This window comes from Haemorhous mexicanus, chromosome 2, assembly GCF_027477595.1.
Source record: "Haemorhous mexicanus isolate bHaeMex1 chromosome 2, bHaeMex1.pri, whole genome shotgun sequence".
NCBI lineage: Eukaryota > Metazoa > Chordata > Aves > Passeriformes > Fringillidae > Haemorhous > Haemorhous mexicanus.
Window position 1 is genome coordinate 54351289 of NC_082342.1, and position 23936 is coordinate 54375224.

Below are 23936 nucleotides of genomic sequence, written 5' to 3' on the forward strand. Positions count from 1 at the left end.
ATGCAAAGTCCAGCACTTGACAGTTTATAGATTTTTAAGACTCCCTAGGAGATTGTGAATAAAGTCTGAAAGCAGTCCTAAGCCGATACATAAATGTTTTGTCATGGGAGGAACAGAAAGTCTGTGGCATAAATGCTTTGTAAATTTAATGATTTCTTTAGTATTTTTATTTTCTGTGTTTATCGATTTGCATGTAGCATTAGTCAGAATTTACTGGAAAATACATGTCTTTGAGAGTTGTACTGTAAAAATAGTTGTTATTCTATGCAATGCAATATAAAATATGATTACATTTGGATATTTCTTTAGATAAATTGTTTCATAAGCATTATAGAAACAACTTTAAAATATTTTGCATTGTCTCCTGTGTACTAGTATTTATGTTTGGTATCTATAGTCTACTATAAAATAAGGCTAGCCAAACTGGCAAGACCTAACATACATTTGGTCCTAACATATGTTATTTGGGTAAATACCCTTGCATGGTCATTTTTGTATGCCCAGTTTTGGAAGCTGAAATATGGCAGACTTTGACAACTTACACACTGGCAATTTAGACAAATGATTGTAATAACTGTAATACACTCCAGTCACATGCCAATACTCATTCATCCTTTCTCTGGAAAGAGGTTAGTGCATCTCCAGGAGTATGTGCATGTATCTTTAGATCTGTGGTTCACATTTTTGTAAACACTGCCCAGTTTGACACCTTGTATATTACTAAGTTTTAAGAAGGTACTCAACTTCCAGAGTCTAGAAATAACACACAGTGTGCCCAGTGTGCAACTGAAAGCTGAAGCATTGGGTGTCCCTATTTAGTCTTGATAAGCTGTGTAAATACTACTCTACATTCTTCAGATTCATTGAATTCAAACTACCCATTAGGAATTGTCTTTTTTATTTTCGGTGTTCTTAACAGCTATAAACATTTCTCTATTTTTACACATTTCTAAGATCTAAATTTCTTCTTTAAAAAGTATCTGAGGAGTTGAATTTATTTTCTTTTTAAAGATTTCCTCATCTTTCTCCTTTTTTTAAGGCAAGAACTGTTTTCTCTAGAAATGAATTTTGAACAGTGAGACTGCTTCTGCCTGTTGCAGATTTTTTTCTTTAATGCATTAGTCTAGACTGACTCTAGTCTCCTATGTTTTACCAACCAGGGACAGTATGCACAATGGTTAATTTGAGACTTGCTGCATGGTATTTGTTTATTGTGATGTTGTCAAATCGAATATAGAACAGTTGAGGTTTTCTGCTTTTCTCTTCCTTGGCAAGTAGCTTGATTCTTTCTCCCTTATCCAGCCATGTAAGTTTAAAAAAAAAAAATGTGGAAAATGAGTATCATAGACACTCCTGTTCCTCTTCCAAATTTGAATGAAATGCACTTTAGAAGTCATTATGAAGAGACAGGCCGATGAACATGTGAGCAGATAACTGAGTAAAATTTGTTTCTTTCAGAAACCAGGCTATAAATAGAAATCTTCAGGTTTACTGGGATATAGGAAAGAATCATGGGTAGTTGACCATAGAGGAGGTGCACAAATTGTGTAATAAATATAGTCAACCTGTGTGATGGAAGTGTATGTCACTTTAATCTATCACTCACTCACATTAATGAATTTATCTCAATATACCCTTTTGAAACAGGGAAATGGTATTCCTCTTTTATTCCTTCTGGACAAGCCTGGCACCAGGAGGTCTGCGGGTTTTTTTAATCCCAGTCTTTTAACCAGATTCAGAATAAAATAAACCACAAAATATAATATTCTGATTAATTGCAATGCTGTAGTAGAGATAAAATATAATATAGTTCCTAATTTTAGACATTTCTGAAATAAGGGTAATAGTGTCTTCTTGACTTCATTAAATGAAATAAAAAAGCCTCTGAGACAATCTGAAATTAATCACACTAAAAATGTTGCCCTACATCTTAACATTTAATGAGACTCTTAAAAAAATTATTCTTCAAATGCATTTCCTAGGAGAATCTCTCTGGCCACACCCCGGCAACTTTATAAATCATCCAACATGACTCAGCGCTGGCAGAGACGGGAGATATCCAACTTTGAATACTTGATGTTCCTCAATACTATAGCAGGTAAGGCTTCTGGCTCTTTAATCCCTCATAATATGTTTATGTTTGTCAAAGTCTTAAGCAACGTGACTTGATAGAACACATTTATCCCACTAGAATTCGGCTGCAGCTTTGTGATATATTCTGAAATACACACACATTACATTTTATGAGAAAATGTCTCCTATCACGGAGACTTTACATTCATGTATTGCTGTGAAGGTTGTTCCTTGCTCCCCTTCTGCCATTTCCTCTGCTGACAGCTTTGTCTGAAGCTTTATTAGAGTCAACAAACCATTGCCAGAGAGTGTCTGGAAATAATAATGGGAAAATGTAATTTCGCTACTTCATCATTCTCAGCAACAGCAACTAGACAGCAGAATAACAACAGTATTCTGCCTAGTACAGATGTCACCTGGATTGTGGTATGATTAGATTACAGCATCTTTTCTCATTTAGTTCTTTGAGATGAAATATAATATCAGATTAGGTATTTAAAATGAGAAATAACTGCCATAGACATCCATTTGTTATTGGCAAAAGAAGAGCTTTTCTGGCAATTGTCATTAATTAAACATTCAGGAAGATATTATTCCTTTCACCTTTCCCTTTTCTATGTGTTAACTCCAGTGTTAATTTTAAATGTAAAAAGCAGCAGTTTTCTACACCAAATACAGAGATTTCCAGGAGGTTGTCTACTATTATGATTCCTGCCTGTAGCACACATGCTGCTTATGAACCTGCCTGTGGAGAGCCTCATACAGATATTTCACTTCAGTGAGCTTTAATTTGAAACCCAAATTAAATTCCACCAGGCATCACTTTGTACTCCAGTGTTACAACTCTCATCTTTACTTGGTCCTGACTCTTATGCTGGAGGTTATCCTCAGGCCAGACGTAAGACATGTGTAAGTGTGAAACCCAAAGGTAGCACTCGTTATGCTGACCAGTCTGGGGACTGTCACTGCACTCATCCCAGTAGGGCAGTGGCAGAATTCAGGAGCTGTCAAACTCGCCTGCTTTGAACCCTCAGGCTTTGGCCTCTGTGCTTGGATGGTAGTCATCGTCCATGCATCGAGTCTTACGGATGTTAATAAATGTGTCATCAGCTTATCCCAGTGTGATACAGAAGTGTTACCACTGAACAGTTGGAAATCTGAGGACATGTTTACCTTGTGCAGTGGAGCAAAAAGCAGAATCCCTGAAACTACTGGGGATCTGAGCTGGAAAGTCCATATGGTGAGGTCCAATGCAAGTCACCAGCTTGATTCCCAAGCATTTTAGCTGCGGTCCTGCAGATCTCTGCTGGAGGAAGGAGCCCTGCTGAGTGTTTATTGCCTCTGGTGCAGTGCCAGAATGCCTCTATCCTGCTTCTGGACACTGGCCTGTCTCCAGCTGCTCCGTGCCTCTCACGCATCCGCTGCCCTTCTAGCGATGAGGAAATGCAGGCGGACTCTTGCCGGCTCCCTGGCTGCCTCACCTGAACTTGGGGGATTTACTGGAGAACTGGGAAGTTAGCCTAGGTCCCCTTAGTCTTTGTCCAATACATTACTGACAGAACTGTCCTTCACTGGTAATTTCCTTTTTATGTATTTATTTCTTCTGTAAGCAGTGAATTTAAGCTCTTTAAATGAGAGTAGACAAGAAATAGGCCATTTTTCCGTAAATTTAAAAAATAATTTTTAATCAGTTTAAAACTCCAAGGTCATTATGTTTTAGGTACCTCACCAAAGCATTCAAACCTGGAAGACAGCATTGTATCTGAAGTCATTTAGAAATTGCTGTAACACTTACACTAATATATCTCAGTAAAGAAGATTCAGCCTGAGCAGATTCCCTCAGAGTATCCCAAAGATCTCAACAAAAATATGTTTTGACCTGTTTTTTGATACTAGTACTGCTGGGCAGGCTTTATAGCTGAACACTTGGGGTGATTGCACGAGACAGGATTCTCTTAGGGTCATTTAGTGTCACTCATCTGCCTTATGACATGATGGCTTGATATTAGCATTCCAAACCTTGCTACGACCAAGGTTTTGAAGGATTACTGACTATTTGTTATTTTTGGTGTGTGTCCATAAATTTCTGTCCTATTTGAAAAAATTGTTTGGTCACTATCCCTAGGAGTGTCTCTCTCTGTCTCAAGGCATTTAATTTCTAGCAGATTGATTGGTATCAGTCTCTTACAGATAACTGTCATTCGTTCATGTAATCTCATGATTGCATAGGTTAATTGCATAGGATGCCTTGGTCATGTCACAGCATTGTCTACCATCTCATAAAATCTTTCAGTAGTATGTGGTTTTTAAAAAAAATTAGAATAAAATTTATCCTTGGTAGCTGAACTTGCCAATGACACACACAAAACTTTTTCTGAAAATAACACCAGAGAATGAAAGCTGACTGAAACCCAACAGGCAATTCTATACACGACAATAAGCTCTTTATTCTAGTTTGGTGCAAAACCCAAAGTTTTCCAACTTTTTGACAGCAGTAAAAAATCCCCTCAAGTTATTTTTTGGAAGATCAACCAGGTTTTTCAGTTTTAATGAAGTCTGCACTTCATCTAGAAAGCTCAGTTCCAAAAACTCATGAAGTACTTGGTGGTGTTTGCTAAGAATCTCCTCATAAAGTTCCTGGCAAGGCAGAAACCCTCCCACAGTAGAGTGCACATGAGCTTGAAGTCCAGTCACTGGGGAGAAAGTTTTGAAAAAGAAGTATGTGCTAGAAAGTCTAGGAGTTCTCACATCCCCAAGCTGATCCTGGCTCCACCATTGCATGGCTTTGTACCACCAGGGGCTGAGATCTGGGAAATGGCAGGGTTGAGAGCTGTGAGGCAGTCTGAGTGACACTACTGCTTTAACAGCTGTGCCTGCATTTCTGTGAGTCTTTTTGAAAGGTGCTCCTCAAAAATATTTCCCTTTCAACAAATAGGTGTTTTCTGATGAAGCACTAAAAAATTAATAACTCTATCAGAAGTACAGTACTGGAAGTGAAGAACCTCTACTACTTGTTTTGATAACTGCTCAAGTGCACCTGTATTAAACAGACACAAAATCTTATATGTACTGTAGACAGGACCCTCAGCAGTCAGAAGAAAATACAGGATTTTCTATTTTGTAGACAAAAATAGAGTACTGAATATACTTGTGACCTCCTTTCCTAAGTAAAGATGTATTTTCTTTTCTTTCTTCTTGGAAATCCAATTCCCAATTATAGTCCTAATTGTACTCTTTTGTAATGAGATTCCATAAGAAATATCTCCTTATAAGTTATAACTTCTCTGCCAGTGATTGTTAGTGCAGCAGCAATGACCTAGTTTTAGTATATAACTGTTTATTTAAGCAGCATCTTATTCTCTAATGGTATTATTGTTTTCAGCTATTGAGAAATATATCCATCCTAATTTTTTTTTATTCATGTTGCCATTAAGCTCCTACTGGCTTATTCATCTGAGCTGTATCTTAGTCAGAAACATGGAGGTTTGACACTTAAGAATTGTGGATTATCTGCTGCTAAGTGGGTGATAAGTAAGGTCACTTCACTGTTTTTTCTTCTCATCCAGATAGAGTTCCACTAACCAAGTGGTTTAGCACATCTTTTGCCCATTCTTTGGAGCTTCCTTTTTTTTTCTTCCAGTGGTGCTTAATTAATCTCTAGCCCTCTAAAAAGAGTAAGAAAGCACTCATGTTTCTTTGTTATTCTCCTCTGAAGTTACACAAGAAGCAGTAGCCTTGGAAGAGTGATTTTCAGACATGAGGGTTCTGACACCAGCTTATTTCTCCCATTGTGATATCATGTAGCCAGGTCCTTCCCACAAGAAGTCCTTTGCGTGTTTATTAATACTGTTAAATACACAAACTGGTTGGTCTCTGTGCAACAGAACTGCTGAAATAAATAAATTAATCTCTTCTTAAATCTCTCCCTTGTTTGCTGGTATGTCTGTCCTGAGAAGCGTGGCCCCTGGCTGTTCTGTAGGTCCTTATTATTTGAAGTATCCTCTTGAAAAAAAATCCGTCATTCTATGACATTTTCTTTAATTCTTGCATCATCCTATTACCCCCTAGAAACATTGCCATGCTTCATGATTAGGTTAATTGTTTCTGCTGTGATCTGTGCTCACAGACCTTATATGCTTAATAACTTTCTACTTCAGCTCTCAAAGATCTCTCTAGATCATTTCCTATCCAATCCTGTGTGTGATTTCTGGCACTTGTGTTGGCCTGATGTCTCATTGCAATTTCAGTTCAAAATCTCTCTCCATCTTCAAAATTCTAAAGCCTTGTTTCAACCTTTTTCTCTGGCCCTCTAGTCAGCTATTATCTTACCTCCCTCTTCTGTTTCCAAGCTCTTCACCTCTTTCTTGCCCTCTTTTCTGGCTCGAGCATATTTCATCATGTTTACTGCTCTGGGCTTTCCTCCCAAAGGTAAACACTGCACTCTGCTACTTATCAATCAGTCTCAGTGTTATACTCTCCATGGCCCTGTTTTTTGTCCTGGCTCTGTAGACATCAGCTTTCTTGGTCACCTCCCCCCTCCTCCCTCTACCTGCTTCATTCTCAGGGATCCTTTTGTTTTTGCTGTGGTAATCGTCCTCTCTGCATGGGACCAGCATGAGCCCTCTGAGTGATATAGGAAACAAGTAATTTTTACTATTCTCAATTAAAAGATTATTAAAAAGAGTGCTTAAAAGTAATCGCACTACAGCAAAGAGTGTCAAGAGGAATGGGAACAAGAAGTTTTTTAATATCATTGTAGTGCTCACTGTTTTAGCTAGAAGTCTAGCTAGAAGCTAGAAGAACAGAAGTCTAGCTTCTAGCTAGTAGTCTGGATTTCAAATCCATTTCTCAGTATTTAACTAATTTCTGCTTTTGATTTCAAATTGCAGTACATTAAATGTGTGCTTGCATTTGTATTTATTGGAATTTTAAATCCTACCTGCCACTGCTTTTAAAAGAAATGAAGAATAATTGCATCCTTAATTTTTGTGAGTAATTTCTTCTAGTGGAAAGGGATTATTTTTAAAGGTTTATGGAAAAAAAATGACATCCTCAATTAGGTAATAAATTCAGATGAACTTCTTCCCCCTCACCTTTTTTTTTTTGCCTGTTTAGCATTTTCCACTTTTTTACTCTGTGATGTACAAGCCCTCACTGGTTAATTATGTATATATTTAGCTACTGCATGTGTTGGGCTTATTATTGTCATCTAATTAGATGTAACTCGAACTACTTACTTCTAGAAAAATCATTAAAAATTCTTTCCTAATGACCTAGAGATGACAAAATGTCTGTAAAGTGTGAAGAAGCAGACAAGCACAGGAACATCGCTCTTAAAGAGTGTTAATCCAGATGCTGCAATCATCTAATTAAACAATATTTTGCTGTCATTAACATTTTCACCAAGGAATTGCAGTTATAATTTCTTTGTCAGCTGTCTCTAGCTCGCTTTACCTTAGAAACTAAAGTGCCATATAAAAACATTAAATTGGATGGTTTAATTAAAAAGTTTTTTTTTTTTTAATGAAGAAACATATCCAGTATTTCTGAGATCTCATTTACTATGCCTCATTTTTATTGTTCAAGTAGATTAGTGTCACGGGTCTTGCTATATTTAATATTCAACCTTTAATATTAATCTCTGTAAGCCTACTTGAAGGGAAATCTGAAGGCTCTGAAAAGGTATAGGGACTGCCAATAGTCATACAGGTTTATGTTCTATATTTATTTAGCTAAGGAAAGGACCAAATAATTCTTGTTGGAAGGACCAGACAATTGATGAGATGGCTAAGTATATTCATCTGCTGACTTTACTCTGGAAATAATCAGTTGTGAAGCCAGAACACATCAAGACAGCATTTCTAACAAAGTGAAGCCGCTAATATTTATGCATGTTTAGAATTAGGGATTTGTAATCCCATTATAGGCCTAGATCACTGTCCTCCGCTCAGATAAGTACAGATGTGTGGTTTTACCTTGTAGGTTTGGTCTCCTTTAACAATTTAAATTAGGTTCATCTTCTTGAGTCAGTTTTATTTGTTGATATTAAGGAGGAAATTGTTGAATTGAAAAAATAACTCACTAAGTTTTTTATTAAACAAATTAAGATCTATTCTTAGTAGTTGTTATCTTCATAAATAAAACAGGTTTTATAAAAATTGAAGTAGGAGAGAAGAGAATATTTTAGGTTTTTAACAAGTCTTATATTTACCACATACATAATCTTGAAGGCTTCATTATTTGCAACTTATTCTACCTAAGCTGAGACAGAAGCTGCTTCAAATCATTTCTCACTGTGAGGTAAAAAAGAGAAGTTACTGCAATGTTCTGACATGGAGCTAATGTCACACGATAATTTCTTCATGTGTCTGTACTATAAGTAAACCCTCAGCAAAAGAGCCAGCAAGGCTCAGGACTGCTTTTTCCTTGCCCTATGATTTTCCCCTATGGAATGGGAACAGACAAAATCTTGTTGACTGAATATTGACATTGAATTGATATGAAGTGAATAAAATAAGTGTCAAAATTAAATGAAATCACAGTATGAAAAAATCTAAATTTCAAAATAAAACATAATTTTGTGTGATTCTACATTTCCTTTAAAAATTTTGCAAAAGGGGTTTTTGCTTTTAAAATACTTCTATAAAATGGTTACAGTTGAAGATTTTTCTTACTGTGAGCTCTTTTCCATACAAATTTTGATTCTGCAGAATCTTCATTTTTGCTTATGCTTTGTAATAGACTGCAGTCCTCTCAGTCATTCTCTTCCTGGATCTCAAAGCTATTTTATTCTGCTCTAAACACAAAGGTCTTTCTATTGTGAAAACTTTTGCATGCTTGTCTGCTAATTTAATTAAAGATTCTGATGGTGAGAAAAACATTTATGGTATGAAGCAGTAGTTTTATAGAGGCCTTATTTTAAAGCACCCTAAATTTGATAATCTCAAGAAACTTTACAAGTCATATGCAATTAAACCCTTGCCAAAGAGGAAAATAATTTTCTGGTTTTAAGGATGTAGAAAATGAGGCAGATTTGTCTTCCTTCAAAACATATAGAGCCTCCTCCCAAAAGCCTAAAAGTATAAATATTCTAGCAGAGCATGCCTTTCCTTTTCCTTCCTTACAAGGATAAATTCTGGTGTACTTCTTGATATACTTGTTTGACACATTCTTGTTCTGTCCAAGAGTTGTTTTACATTCATTCATTCATTCATTCGTTCATTCATTCATTCACTGTTGCTATTAAAGAAGTGGTTTTGTTTCTATCCATCTTTATTTGTGTATGTAGTGCACAGTATTGAAATTGCTTGCTTGACAGAGTTATATTTGTGCCTTTTTTTTTTTTTTGCATTCTTGTGAACATCTGTTTTCAGAGTGTAAAAATGAGGACGTATCATTATTAAGAATATACACTTCTCCTGCATTCAGTGAAACTATGTACAAAATAAAAACATGCTTTTTGTTCCTCAACTTCTGTTGAAAATATAAGGTGTTTGTAGGGCAGTGAAAGTTTCACATTTCATTAAAGCAGAACTGATTTTTTGTGGAGAATTGCAACTGCTACTCAGAACAAGGAAGCCTGTGTTTTCCTGTGCCGGGTGTTGTACCCCAGGAATCTGTCCAGAATCTGGAAGGAAGCAGTTAGTGAGACAGGGCTGTAAATCTGCTGCAGGACTGGGAATTGTTAACCTGGATTATTTCAGTCTGCTAATTATATTATATAAATACACACACACATATATTTATTACTTGATTTTGTTTTTTAAGACTTATGTTGCATATTGTGTGGTTCTCACTATAGCAATAGGATGGACAATTCTGTACTAAGAAATTTCATTTGTCTTATCACCAAAATGTTAGATTCTGCTAAATAGTAGAGAATACAAAAAATAACAGCCTTTCCTAAACATGCTTTTCTTTGTGATGAATTCATAATTTTTAGTTCATTACAGTTGAAGATTGTTCTTTTGAAATGGTATCTATACATGGTTTTTTGCACATTTGAGCTGCTGGGATGACAGCTGTGTTTCTTTCATGACTGAAGACAGTGGCCTGGGGTAGTCAGCTCTGTCTTTTACATGAGAGAACTGTTCTTTAATTTTCAAAGTGATTAAAAAATCATGCAAACATAACTTTCATCACTTTGATTCCACAATTGCAATGTAATCTCACAGTTTCTTCAGTGAAGAACCATAGGGAATGATGGATTAGCATGGACTATCTAGGATAGACCTATATTTGCAGACCTCAAATTTACACCCTTGCTGCTTGGAATCTCATTTTATCTTTGCCAGCTAAAATACTTCATGAAGTTGCTAGGAACTAATAGTCTAGTTCTTTTGAATTTCTACATTCATGCTATAAAAATATCTTAATGAAAATAAAAAAAAGTGTTTATTGGCATATGGTGAATTTTAGTTGATCTTAAAAGACACCGTGCTTTTTATAATTCTTCAGTTTGTGTGTTGACTTCTGGTTCAAAATAAGTGCACCTAAAAGCGCTGCTTTTGTCTGGAAGATTTATACCCGATTCTGGCAAAGTGGTGGGAACTGGGAACATGTGATGCAATAAATGTAACCACTCCATTTTTTTCTATCTGGACAAGTGGACATTATTTCCTAATTCTTAAAACTTTCTTTTTCAATAGGACGAACGTACAATGATCTGAACCAATACCCTGTATTTCCGTGGGTTTTAACAAACTATGAGTCTGAAGAGTTAGATCTGACCCTTCCAGGCAACTTCAGAGATCTATCAAAGGTATGCTTCATTCTTGTTAAAGAACAGTAAGGCAACCCTTTTAGAAAGACATTTTGGTTTATATTTATAGTCTGGTTAAGTAAGGTCTTTATCTTAAACCCATAAAAGTCGGAGATAGACATTTCTATTTTAGAACTATTTTATACTGAATCTCTATATTATGCTGCTTCCATGTCCCTGACTTACCTGGTTCCAAATCTGCAACTCCTCTGTACCTTCTGACTTATGGAACAGGAGTGCAACAGACCACTTGATCTCACTAATTATGCCTCAGCTAGTTTATACAAGCTAATCCTTGGGAAGTAAAAAGCTTGGACTAGTATTCACTTTATTTTCCAGTGACTAGAATAGTAATATAGTATCAGCATCTTCTTTTGATTTAATAGTTAGTAAAGGGGTATTTTGTATTTTAGATCCTGGACTATCTGATCCTTATTGTTATTTGTTGGGGTTATTTCTGTCCAAGATGATTTGGGCACTTAATGCTTTACAATAAAAAATTCCTAGCGTTTTTTTTTTTCTCTAAGGTCACCACATTGTGATCAATACCCAGCTCTGGTATCTGGTTGTGTTAACAAACTGCAGAGAAGGTCTGTCCTGGCCAAGCATAGCAGAAACATATGATGAGGCTCTACTTTTGGCCAGCTAAAATAAAGACAATAAAAGAGTTTCAAAACTGAGCAGTGGGAAGTATCATTCCTGGTTGCTGTCAACTAAGAAAGTGTATGCACTCTCTTGCCAGTGAAGGTGGCAAGATAGTGCATAGCCCTGCAACATCTCCAGTGTGAGGCTTCTGTTGTCTGGTGTGTCAGCTTTCTTGCATCCTTCCCACAGCTCCTCAGCCAAGAGGGGGAAGTTGCTTGTACAAATTGAGTGAGGCTCAAAACCACAGGAAGCTGTCACTCATTGCCTTTAGGAGTGAGGCTGGAGAGGAGAAAGTGACCTCCAAGGCCTGTTGTGCAGTCCTGTGCTGCAGACCCTGCATTCCCTTCTGCTGCTGGGCAGACATGAGTGTTTCTGGGGTTTATGCTTTAAGTCTGGATTCCTTTCCTCCTCTCCCTGCAAGCACACATCCTGGGGAGCAATGGAGACATCCTGCCCTGGATATTTGACAGTTTCATCTCTGCTGGAAAAAGTGTGCTTGCAGTGCCTCCAGATGTGTTGTAACCATTCCTGGAAGTCTGCTTTTGTAAGACATCCAAAATAATTTGAGGAGGACTTGAATTCATATGAGTCGATAGAGACAGCTAAGCTTACACTCCCTTTTTTTCTTAGACAAATAAAATAAATAAGCAAATAAACCCAGAATTTACAGTACATTCACAGTGTGCCTCAAAAGGAAATAAATTGCTTGATACTTCCGTTAGGTTATGTAAAACTTCTGACCTTTCACAGTGTTATAGGTATGTTTCACAAATGTGTTTTTCAGTTCTGTAACACCATTGAAAGCTGTGCCAAGAACAATAAAAGATCCACAGACATGACTTAAAAAAAGACCTGTGATCATTTTACACTGGCTTGTTCCCTAGCATGTATAAAAGTAGTGCTGGTTTAGAGTTGTTCAGAAAGATAAACCTTTCATTAAGGTGCTTACACTTTTCAAAATCTCTCAAACTCACTTTCTGGACGTATTAATAGCGCTGGATGTGGTGAAGTGCAACAAGATTAGACAGTGTCTCATGAGTCCTTCTCTAGGTATTTAGTTTGGTTCAATCCAAATTTTTACAGCAATCTACTAAAATATGTAATTGCTAGAGGAAGTAGTGTGATAGCTGAATAGATGGGTTTTCCTCATGAGTTAGTAAAGACTCATTATGGAATTAGTGCATGTATAGCTTATTAAGTATCACTGTGCTGTTATAAGTGCTCTCCTCAAAAGGAAATGTAAAATCAAGTCCATGACTATTTATTTTTCATCAAGAATATGTGCAATGTGCACCTTTTCTTGCCAAATTGAAAACTTAACAAAAGCTATCAGTGGTTTCCTCTGGAACAGCTAGGGTTTTGACCACTGAAAAGTCTATACAGAACTAGTCAAGGAAAATGACTTTTCTTTTCTGGCAATATCTGGGCTCCATTTATCCCACGGATGTATGAGAAAACACATGTGAAACCTGTAGAGTATTGTGGAATACCTCAGAATAAAATGGTTGCAATTGCCAGTTTTTTGCAGTGTTCATTATGAAAATATCTGATAGATTTAATTTCACCATGTTTTTAAACAGAAAAATAGGTTAATGATTTATTTTGAAATGCAGTGGCCATTTTGTAAGGAATGCTTGGCTTGGGCTGTTCAGCGTTACTTGTGTCCTGTTTCAGTTTTTGCATTATCTGTAAAAATCTTAAAAATTCGAATGTCTCTGAGGTATTACCTTCTCAATTCTGTTTTCATTTTTGGTATTAGCCTGTATCTGTGAGTCCCTTCTTTTTTTTTCTCATGGAGGTGAATCCTGAGTAGCCTGGTGCATAAAAGCAGGAGTTAGTAATTTATTGTTAACAATATAGAAGATGGTTGTGCTATCAAGCCTCAGCCAGACCTCTGGGGCAGGTCCGCTCAGTATCCTTTCTACGAGGAGCAACTTCTTTCTGTCCGATTTTTCCCTGAAATGGAGACGTGTTCCTGCAGATTTGATGGCTCCAGCTAAACTGTTGATGGATAAAATCTCCTTTGTCATTTCCCGACCTTCTGTCTCCCTGTAAATTTTGGCCTTCTTAGTTTCACAAAGCCTCTGTCCTTGCTATTTAGCAATTAATAATCCTCAAAAAATCTATTGTGGTTATTTAGCATTTTAAAACTATTGCACATATGGTAAAAGCCCACAAAAGCAAAGAAATTTAAAGGCAAATCACTGATCATGCTTCGTTTTCTCAGTTTAAAATAGTTTTTGTAGATAAATGTAGGTGCTAAATCTAGCTTTTAAAAAATATTTTGTGTATTCTTGCTCAAAGTTCATACAATACTCCAGTGTCAGTTCTGATAATTAACTACACAATTTTTCAAATTTTTTTAATGTCTGGCTTCCAGGCTTTCTGTATAAAATATAATACACCACCTTTGTGATATCACAACTCCTAAGTTAACAAACAAATCGAATGCAATTCATATTAATATGATTTTTGGAGATGGAATTTGGGGTGTTTGTCTTGCTGAGGATGTCAGTAATGGAGTAAAACATGCACTTTTGCATTTAGTCCAAACTTAAATATTTACATTTGTGCAAAGCCATCTTGAACATGCAGCTTGTCCTTTCCTTCCATTCCATTTCATTCTGGTTTTATGTGGCACTCCTTATTGTGGTATATTTACATCCAGATGTTACTTGTTCTCTCAGAAAAATTATATTTCAATATTAGTCTGAAATTCCTCTGTCCTTTTTCTTTTAAGTGTTTGGAAATTCTGTTCTGAATGCTTTTTGTTTTTTTTCCTTTTACATATAGTTTTAGATTTAAAACTATATGTAAAAGGGTTCATGGGCATGGAATGTGCCATACAGTGGGATATATTGGACCTCTCATTTGATTAGACAGTGTAGGTTCAAGTTTTATTCATTACATATACAAGGTTAAAGGTTATATTTATTGTTTGACAGGATCAAAAGCTAATGAAAGAGGCTGTCATAGATACATAGATTATCTTTTCTGTATCAAACCATCAGGTGATCTGCTTATTTTTTTCTTTGCTGAGATTTCCTTTAGAAGAATACTTAGGATATTAAACATTAGTCCAGGAAACATGTACACAGCTCTTACTATACAGTGATTTTTTGTGAGGTTCAAGTCACTTAAAATGTGGTATGGTTTGTTTGTATAAAATTGTACGACTTTTACTCCTAAATTATAGTGAATGCATGGTTTTGACATGCTGTATTGTCCCTGCTCATTAAAGTGTAAACGGGAATTTCTCCTCATTTACTTCCAGTCATACATCCTGTTAAATGAAATGATTTCTTCACCAGGCAAAGTAATACTAATATTGACATGTGTATGAAACATCACACACCCATTCATTGAGTGGAAAAAATTATGTTTTGTTAATATAGAAGGTGTTTGACTGATGGGTGGTGATAAGCATAACCATTTTTCCTTATTACTGTGCCATTTCAAGAAAAGGAAGTGATAAAGCCCCAAGGCTTCTAAATGTAATAATGCAAATGAACACATCCAAGTGTGAATATTTCAAAGCAACCACACTTAATACTTCCAAAAATATATATGCTGTGGAATGGAGTTTATGGGCTTATTAAGAGCCCTTCATTGGAAAAATGAAATAATTTTCTGTAAAATTAAACTCCTTTCTTTATCATATACAACTCTTCCATCAGCAGAAAAACTAAACACAATTAAAGCCACACAATTAAACATGTGTTTTTCTTAAAAAACCAGTTCATTTATTGGGTGAAACTCTGGTACTATGAATATGTGAATGCTCTTATATTTGATATTGTTGATATTTGTTTTTCATATTAGGGTGCTGAAGAAAAATCTGTTTACTAATTTAGATGCAATTGCAATTTATTTTTAAGTTTAAAATATCATCCTAAGATATCCTATTTATAGGTTGTTGTTCGCTGGGTGTTTTTTAATAAAAAAACAAGAAGTCAGGAGAGGCTCAGTCAGTTTTCAGCTGGAGCCAGATAAAGCCAGGTTCCATATACCTTTGTATCAGGCTACAGTTTTGTGCAGTACATCACAAAAAAAAAACCTAAAAAAAAAAAAAAACAAAAACAAACAAAAAAAAAACCAAACCAAAACAAGCAAAGCCCCCAACAGGTAAGGTACTGCTGCATGAATTAGAGTCAGGTTAAGCAGAATATTTCAGTGGCTATAAATAAATGGCATGCTCTCATGAGAGAATATAGTTCTACTTGGCAAACAAATAGATATTACTTGAACTAGCATAACACATCCAGTGGATGTAAACACTGGATAAAAGGTGTGTTGACAAAATGTATTGACTTGTTCAAAGGTTAGATATCTAATGAGATTAGCCATGTAAAAAAAGAAAGATGTAGTAGTGTGTTTTTAATGTTACAGTAAATATTTGACTTATTTTTAAATGGAAGAAAGAAACATAAAATAAACTGAAGCAGCAAGTTTAAGTTCATCAAAAGCCAAGTGGCTGAATAGGTGTTGTCATACAGTGACCTGTTCTTTCTGTTTGGAGTAAAGAATACCTTATGAAACTGTTATGTAGGAAGCTAATTCTATTTAATATGAGTCCTTACAGAGAGAGTTTTGCAATAAAAAGACAAATGGTGTGTTTGGAAAAAGCATTTTATAAAACATTATGAAAAGAACTTTTTAAATAATATTCAGAACAATTTATTTTATTCAAATTCAGTTTCTGTATTTGTCTTATGGTTAAGATATGGACTGAGACAGTATATAGATTGGGCTTTGCCTTTGTATTGTTTGGGCAAGTCATTTTAATCAGTGCACAGCCCAACAGAATCTCAGTCAAATGGAAATAATATCAGTTTCTTCCATTATGTAAAGTTACAGGGATTGATCCATAAATAAAATTTAACTGCATTTTATAGCCATGGTATTAGATTAAAACAGAGGTAGTTGACCTTCTGGGCTGAGAATGGCACAGTAAAGCCATGAAAAGTGGACAAAACTCCATATACCCTATACATTTCACAAGAAACGCCAGAGACTATCATTACTGAAGAACTTGTCATCTCATAGGACCCGTGTCTCATCAGAGTAAAATTGGGTTAGCTGCTAGTTTATGCAACTGAGATTTAAGGTGTTTACAGAAATATCTTTGTCTTTACTGAAGAATGAACTCATACTATTACTCTGGTTAACAGCATTTTCCCACATGGATGTTAAAATAACACTAAAGAAGCCAGGGGAAGACCTTGCAGAATTTACTCCCTGCTATTTTATTTATGGAGGAGGGTTTTTCTGCTTTCAGAAAGTGCCTGCTCTTTTGGTATACAGAAGCTGTTATCTTTGGGGTTAATCAATAAGTTTTTAAATTGCACAAAGACAACAAAAACACCAGAGCAAGGAAAAAAAAAGACCAAAACAAAAAAAGCTCCAAAAAACCTAAACAAAACAAAAGAATAAACCTACAACAAAACAAAACAAAAAACCAACCAACCAAAAAAAAAAAAAAGCAAGAAAGAGATTTAGATTTGAGCACTTTCCTTAGCATTTTCAATGTGCATGGTTTCCTGAATCTGGAGAGATGTCCTTCCCATTAATGTACAGAGAGATGGTTCACATCAGCGTCTCCCTGACTGCACAGAGAAGGGAGATCAGATGTTTCTTGTATTTCTTCACCACAGGACAGAGATAACTTATGTAAGGCTGAAGTAGAAGCTGCAGAGTTGTGTAAGCTTGGGCAGCTCCCAGCTCTCCTTCCCAGGCAGTGCTGCATTGAGACACTTGTGCCACTTCTGGAATCCCAGTTGTCATCTCTGCACAAACAGGGCCATGTTTGCACACTACCCCCTCTATAGCAGCTCGGGGACTTCCAGCTCACCTTCCTAGTGCAAACTATAGACATACCTGAGCAGTCTCCTCATGGACACTATAAAGGCTTATGGAATGACAGAAATTAACCCGTGTCTCCCAAATCACAGGCTGTCAGACCGATCGCTAGTTCATCCAATCCAGGATCTGTCCTGAGAAGTTGAGGTGTGATTTAATAGCTGAAGACAAGCTCTTCCTTCCTCCCTCCCTCTCTCTCTCGCAGGAAAGGACCCCAAAAATTATTCTTCCCAGAGATTTTCCCATGACAATTGCAGTGTCACGCAAGAACAGAAATTACTCTCATTGGTATTTCACCTAAAGACTCCATTTTATTCAGATGATTTTTTGTGCATTTCAGGATTTTTCTAAATTAATTGAAAGAGGAAAAAAAAAGGTAATGACTCTGAAAAAAATATTGTATGATGGTAATCCAGAATACAGATTTTTCAGGTTTATAATTTAGTACAATTAATCATATGTGTTCTGAAGGTAGATTATTTTAGGTATTTGTACAGGCATTTTGATATGAAAATAGGAATGCATTATCTTACATCATTATGCCTTCTATCTTTTAAATTGAAGTAACACCTCTCATTGAACAACCTAGAAAACATGACAATATTTTTGCATAAGTATTTTATATGACTTTAGAAATTATTGTCAAATTGTTGACAGAAATAACCTTTTTATTAAATACAACAATATTATATTAAAAGTGTTATTTAGAGGTACTGATTAAACCACCATTAAAATTTTGCTAGTCTATAAAATAAAATACCTCATAATTATTTTGAGCATCAGTTATACCTCACAGGCCTTGTTACTATAGTCAATTTACAGTGAATAATGAAAACACATTGCTTATTTGATGGAAGACTTATAATCAGCATCAACTGTGTTTGGAAAAGCCAGGAGCTTTCTGTATTTTCAGTCTTGTGTTAATCATCATATTCATTCTCCACTGTGCCTTCAAACCTATGTGTACAATATTATGGTGACAGATGACATCTCTGTCTTCCATAGCCTCGGAATTCACTGCAGTATAGGATAAGAGCCACCTTTGTAGTGGAGGGAAGAGATATTCTCAGGGTGTTTCTCCATAACCAAATACAATCTCACCAATTTGTCTGCTATTTTGTGTTCCCTTCTCAGAGGGGGTGAACATTTCATTTCAACAGACTACAGTGTGAATTACTGCTTTAGCTCTTGAAATGCGCAGTTGGGACTGGTATTTTTTCTGCCAGAGAAGTGAATGCACAATACCTTAATGAGGGTGGTGTCAGCAGGTTCCATCCACTCCCCAAAGCAACCCAAAGCCTGATATAATTTAACAAAGTGCACATATATCTGCACAGTTTGTCAGTCTAATGGGAAAAGAATGTCTCTCTCAAGGAGCTGTTGAACAACCATTTTTATGTAATGATAACTTAAAGGCTATAATACTGCCAGTGTGTTTCCTGACACTGGCAGGATGTCTAACAAAACCAAGTGTAACAAAAATGCAAATATTTATTTTTTCCTATTGCCAGTATTTGAGAAATGAGCCTGGAAAGTGTTAGGGAATGGCTCATGCTTCCTTTTCAAGAATGTTTTGTGAGGTCTTTCAGTGCAGTCTGCTCCAGATAACACCAATCCTTTGGGATTACTCAATCATTTTACACATATGAGAAAACTATAAACATCTCCGTGACACAGCAAAGTCATAAGCACCCAGAGTGCTTAATGTGAAAAATACTGAAATCATAATGTTTTAAAATGTAAAGGTTCACCAAAGACTGCTATTTCAAAACAAGCTCTAAATCTATCATGTTCTATGTCAGCCTTTTAAGCAGCCATCTCAAAAAACATAGCAGTGCTGAAAGAATAAAATACTTGCAGCTTTAAATTTTTTAGTTACATATCTAGTGTAGTGAAACACAGAGATTTGACCTTATACAGATATTTCCTGTCCAAATTACTTTGGATTTTAATTCAGTAGAAAAATTGTGCAGTGCAATAAAATGTGAAAATACTGTTAGCATTTGGTCAACCCCATTGCCTATATATATTTTTTTAATACCCTTAATAATATCAATTCTCATTAAACTTTGATTAATGCAAATCAAGTAATAATTTCAAACTACAGTAAGTTTAAACAATTATTTGGTGGGGAAGTGTGCTCTCCTCTAAGTATTGAACTCTGAGTGTTTGGTTAATTTTACTGCAAAAGCTAAAACCTGTATTTTCTTTATCCAAGTATCTTTTGCATCATACAGTAACAAATACTTTTTGAAAAAGCTTCTGAGATAAAGTGGGTTGAAAAATCATAAAAAATTTGTATTCTTCAAGTAGGCACATCAAAACCAATAGTTCCTACTACTGCCCTACATCTCTTTTGTTTTTCACCTAATTTGTATAGATTGTCTTTTAAATTCGCTCAGAATGGACTTTGAATTTGTGAATAATTTCCACATTCTATTGTTTTTCAAGTACAAAGCTTGTTTGCTTTGCTCAGTAAAACGTGTCTTTGTTCAGTCAGAAAGTACACCCAGTCCTGAGGACTATGCATGGTTTTTAAGTATTTCTGCTTAGGATCACCAGACACCATCAGCAGTTCTGCGTGAAATCTTTTCATCATGAACCGCGCATTACAAAGTATCCTGTGCGAGCAAAAGTCAGTTTTCATTAGCTGTGTGATTATGGTGAATGACAGCAACAGAAATATTAGTTTGGCCTCAATGCATTTTAAATGCAGTTTTAGAAGTCTATTTCCAGAAGAATGTTACTGAACTAATTGGGAAACAACTTATACTTCAAGAAGGTCTTGAAAGTTTGCAGATGTGGATCACTTATATTTGTCAGTTAAAATAAGGAAACTCATAAGACTTTTAGTTCACAAAGCCTTTGAAAATAAATTCTAAGCTTACAGCAAAAAATCTCAGGGGTTGCTACAGCATGGAATGTGTTTGGTTGCAGAGTCTCCTGTTCAGTGAATCTTAATGCAGAATTAACTTATGCCTTATCAGACAGCTGATAATATATTTGACCTGTTATCACTTTACAGCCGATTGGTGCTTTGAACCCAAAGAGAGCTGTCTTCTATGCAGAACGGTATGAGACATGGGAAGATGATCAGACTCCACCTTATCATTATAACACCCACTACTCTACATCTACTTCTACCTTGGCTTGGCTTGTTCGTATTGTAAGTATTTCTGGATCCTGGTTTTCGTGGATATCTTTAGTTACAGCATCTGTTCTGTCACTTACCTCTGTTTTGTTTTGTTTTTATGAAAGCACCTTTCTATTAAAATCTCATTGTTCTTCCCTACCTTAAAATCTCAGAAATTCTCTTGAAATTAGTTATATACTCATTTGTAGAGGTCCAGGTGTCCTTCCTACCTAAACAATCCAAAATAAATTTAAACATAAAATTGTGGTGGTATTAGGATGCATACAATAAAAATAATGCATCTAAAATGAAATCCACCCCCCAAAAAATATCTCAAGACAGAAATCTGATACTGCTCATATTAATTTATTTTTTAGGGACAGATCCATGCAAATAAAAGAAAAAAGCCTTTTGTAAGAACATTAAACTGTCACATTGAAAGGGGAATTATAGAACCAGTTTTAATATTAAAGCAACATTGAATAATATTTTATGCAAATGAACTATGCTCCTAAATTAATGAACATCTGTAGAGTTGTTCAATTTTCAGGAATGTAGAAATGTGGATTCTAACTTCAAACTGTTATGTCAGTTCTGGAAATCTCATGCTCCTGTGACCAAAACCAGATCTAGGGAAGGGGACCAAACTTCAAAGATAGAATGAATCTGAATTCGGTGTATGTGTTATCACAATTATTTACAGAATAAAGTGTTGATGTGACACTGAAGGTTTCACAGAGAAACCTGAATTAATGAAAAATTGAGTGACTGTGTAATTACTTAAGTTAAAGTACACCCTGCCAATAAAAATCTGTTGCGTAAGGTGTATTCTAAGCATATTTTGCATACAAAAAAGCAAAACAGAGCCACACAAAGCTTGATAATCGAGTTTTCACTCATCTCAGCTTCCCTTAGACATGTTCATTTTTTCTGCTCAGGGGGGAATTCATGTGTCTGTGAGTTCAGGATGTACTTCTTAAACCATGGGAAACTGTTGATTACACTCCTGTGTTGGGTGACCACTGTATTCCTTTTAAATGTTGCTAAATTATTCATCTACTGAATACATTTTATGGTACATTTTGTTGCCTTAAAGTAGATTAAAAACAGTAGGTTTGTTTGGATGTTTGTCTATTAATTTTGGCTGCTGTACAGTAAAAGATCCCCTCTTGCTAGTCAGCAAATTCTCAGTGCTGAAAGTCTGGTTACAGGCTGAATGTACAACACACCAAGGAGAATTCTTTTCCTGCATTAGGTTAATTCAATGTCACTTTTACTGCTGTTCTTTATGTAATACTGTAGATGCTCTTGATCTCTTTGTGTTCTCACCTAAAAGAGCAAGAGAACAAAGTCTTTGTCTTGATGGCCTTGCAATATAGATCTTACAAATTGCATTTGTTAGAGTAAACAATATATGTGAGGATAGAAAGCAGAAGCGGAAACCACTGATACCCAAAGAAGAGGTTGCCAATGAAAAGGTGAAAACAACAGATAACTCAAATACAGAGACACTCCTACTCAGGTATTTTAAAGATTATCAAAATATGATTGGCCAGCAAAGAAAAGCAGTCTCTGATGGGAATAGACAACAGCACTGAAAGAAGACAAATCCAGGGGAAATTTGAACCTCAGTAAAGGAAAAAAATATAATAATATGAAAAGACTGGATAAGGCAGCAAATGGAAAGCCTAAATAGATATTTGAAAATAAATGTGTATAGAGGAAAAGATTATGGTAATGAAGATTATAAAGTCATAGCGATCTATATAGAGATATTTTTGTTACAAAATAAAGGATGAAATATCCTAAGGGAGAAGATTGTGCCAGTGAAATTTATAGATAAGGCTAGGTCAGATTTCTGTAAGTTAAAGTAATATTTCTTGCTTGTGAATTTCTTGAGCTAGAGCTTTGAAGAAGACTCTTTAAGAAAAGGTAAATTACAGTCTAGTCCAGAAAGAGGAAGGTGATATTAAGAGATGCAGAGATTTGCACAGGAAAATGCTTTCAGTATTTTGAAAGACTGGAGGAGAGTGATGGGAAAAGATCTGTTGCTGTGGAGCTTTTGGTAGAAAGTGACAACAAACTGAGAATGAAGGACAGGAGTATAAACTAAAACCATGGGAGAAGACTGTGTAAACCAAAGAGAAAAGGAAAAGCAAAATAAATGGGAAAAAGCAAGGAAACAAATGAAAAATATATGAAAAAAGGTAAGTTGGAAATGAGAGTTTAGATGGAAGCAGAACAAAACAGTATGTTGTAATGGGGATCAAAGGGGAGAAACTGCCTGCCTAGACCTTAGTATTGTAGGAAACAGTATTTGCTGTAAATAAGGAAGTTTCAGCCACTCTGAAGTATATATATAGAGAGAATTGTGTAATTGCCACAAAACCTTAAAAATTATTTTAAGTCTTGCTTTTCAGCTTTGACAGATGCAATCTGGTTTCTGTCAGTTGTCTTCAAAATATTGCTTTTAATATCATATTTTGGAGTCAATTCTGTGATAATCTGTTCCCTACTGCCTTATATTTCCCTCAGTTGTTTTCCCTTATCTGATGTATTGTGGTGGGCTGGCTCTGCCTAGATGTCAGGTACTCACCAAAACTGCTCTACTACTCCCCTCTTCAGCTGGGCAGGAGATCTTAAAAATAAGGAAAGACGGAAAGACTCATGGGTTGAGATAAGGGCTGGGAGAGATCCCTCACCAGTTGCCATCATGAACAAAACAGACTCAGCTTGGGAAATTAGTTGGAATTATTGCTGATCAAATGAGAGTAGGATAATGATAAAATAAAGTCAAATCTTAAAACCACCTTCCTCCCAACCCCTCCCTCTTCTCTGGACTTAACTCCTAAATTTTCTCTTTCCTCTCCCCACTGACACAGGGGAATGGGAATGGGGGCTGTGCTCAGTTCATCACACTTGTCTCTGCCACTCCTATCTCCTCAGAAGACTCCACACTCTTCCCCTGCTCCAACGTGGGGTCTCTCCTATGTGAGACAGTCCTTCATGAACTTCTCTAAAGTGAGTCCTTCCCACAGGCTGCAACTCTTCACAGGCTGCTCCAGCGTGGGTCCCTCCCGCAGGGTGCAGTTCAGGAACAGACTGCAACAGTGGGTGCTCCGTGGGCTTGCAAGTTCTGCCAACAAACCTGCTCCCACATGGGCTCCACTCTCCCTGGAAGCACAGGTCCCTGCCAGGAGCCTACACCAGCACAGGCTTCCAGGGGTTCATGACCTTCCTCAGGCATCCACCTGCTGTGGCATGGATTCCTCCAGGGGCTGCAGGTAGAGCTGTAGTCCCCTCTGGACCTCCATGGTCTGTAGGGGCACAGGTGCCTCACCATGGGCTAGAGGGAATCTCTGCTCCAGAGCCTGGAGCACCTCCTGGCTCTCCTCCTGCACTGACTTTGCTGTCTGCAGAGCTGTTCCTCTCGTATATTCCCATTGCTCTCTCTAGTGTTCTTAT

The 23936-nt window shown here is 36.3% G+C and overlaps 1 protein-coding gene across 6 annotated transcripts in view; it reads left to right on the top strand.

The window, feature by feature from the left end:
• Positions 1-23936, top strand: part of NBEA (neurobeachin) — a 454976-nt gene that overhangs the window by 361177 nt on the left and 69863 nt on the right. For all 6 annotated transcript variants that reach the window (XM_059838861.1, XM_059838862.1, XM_059838865.1 and 3 more), the window contains 3 exons: positions 1983-2098; positions 10722-10834; positions 20364-20504. In XM_059838861.1, the coding sequence (XP_059694844.1) occupies positions 1983-2098; positions 10722-10834; positions 20364-20504 (370 nt within the window). The remainder of the gene's footprint in view (positions 1-1982; positions 2099-10721; positions 10835-20363; positions 20505-23936) is intronic.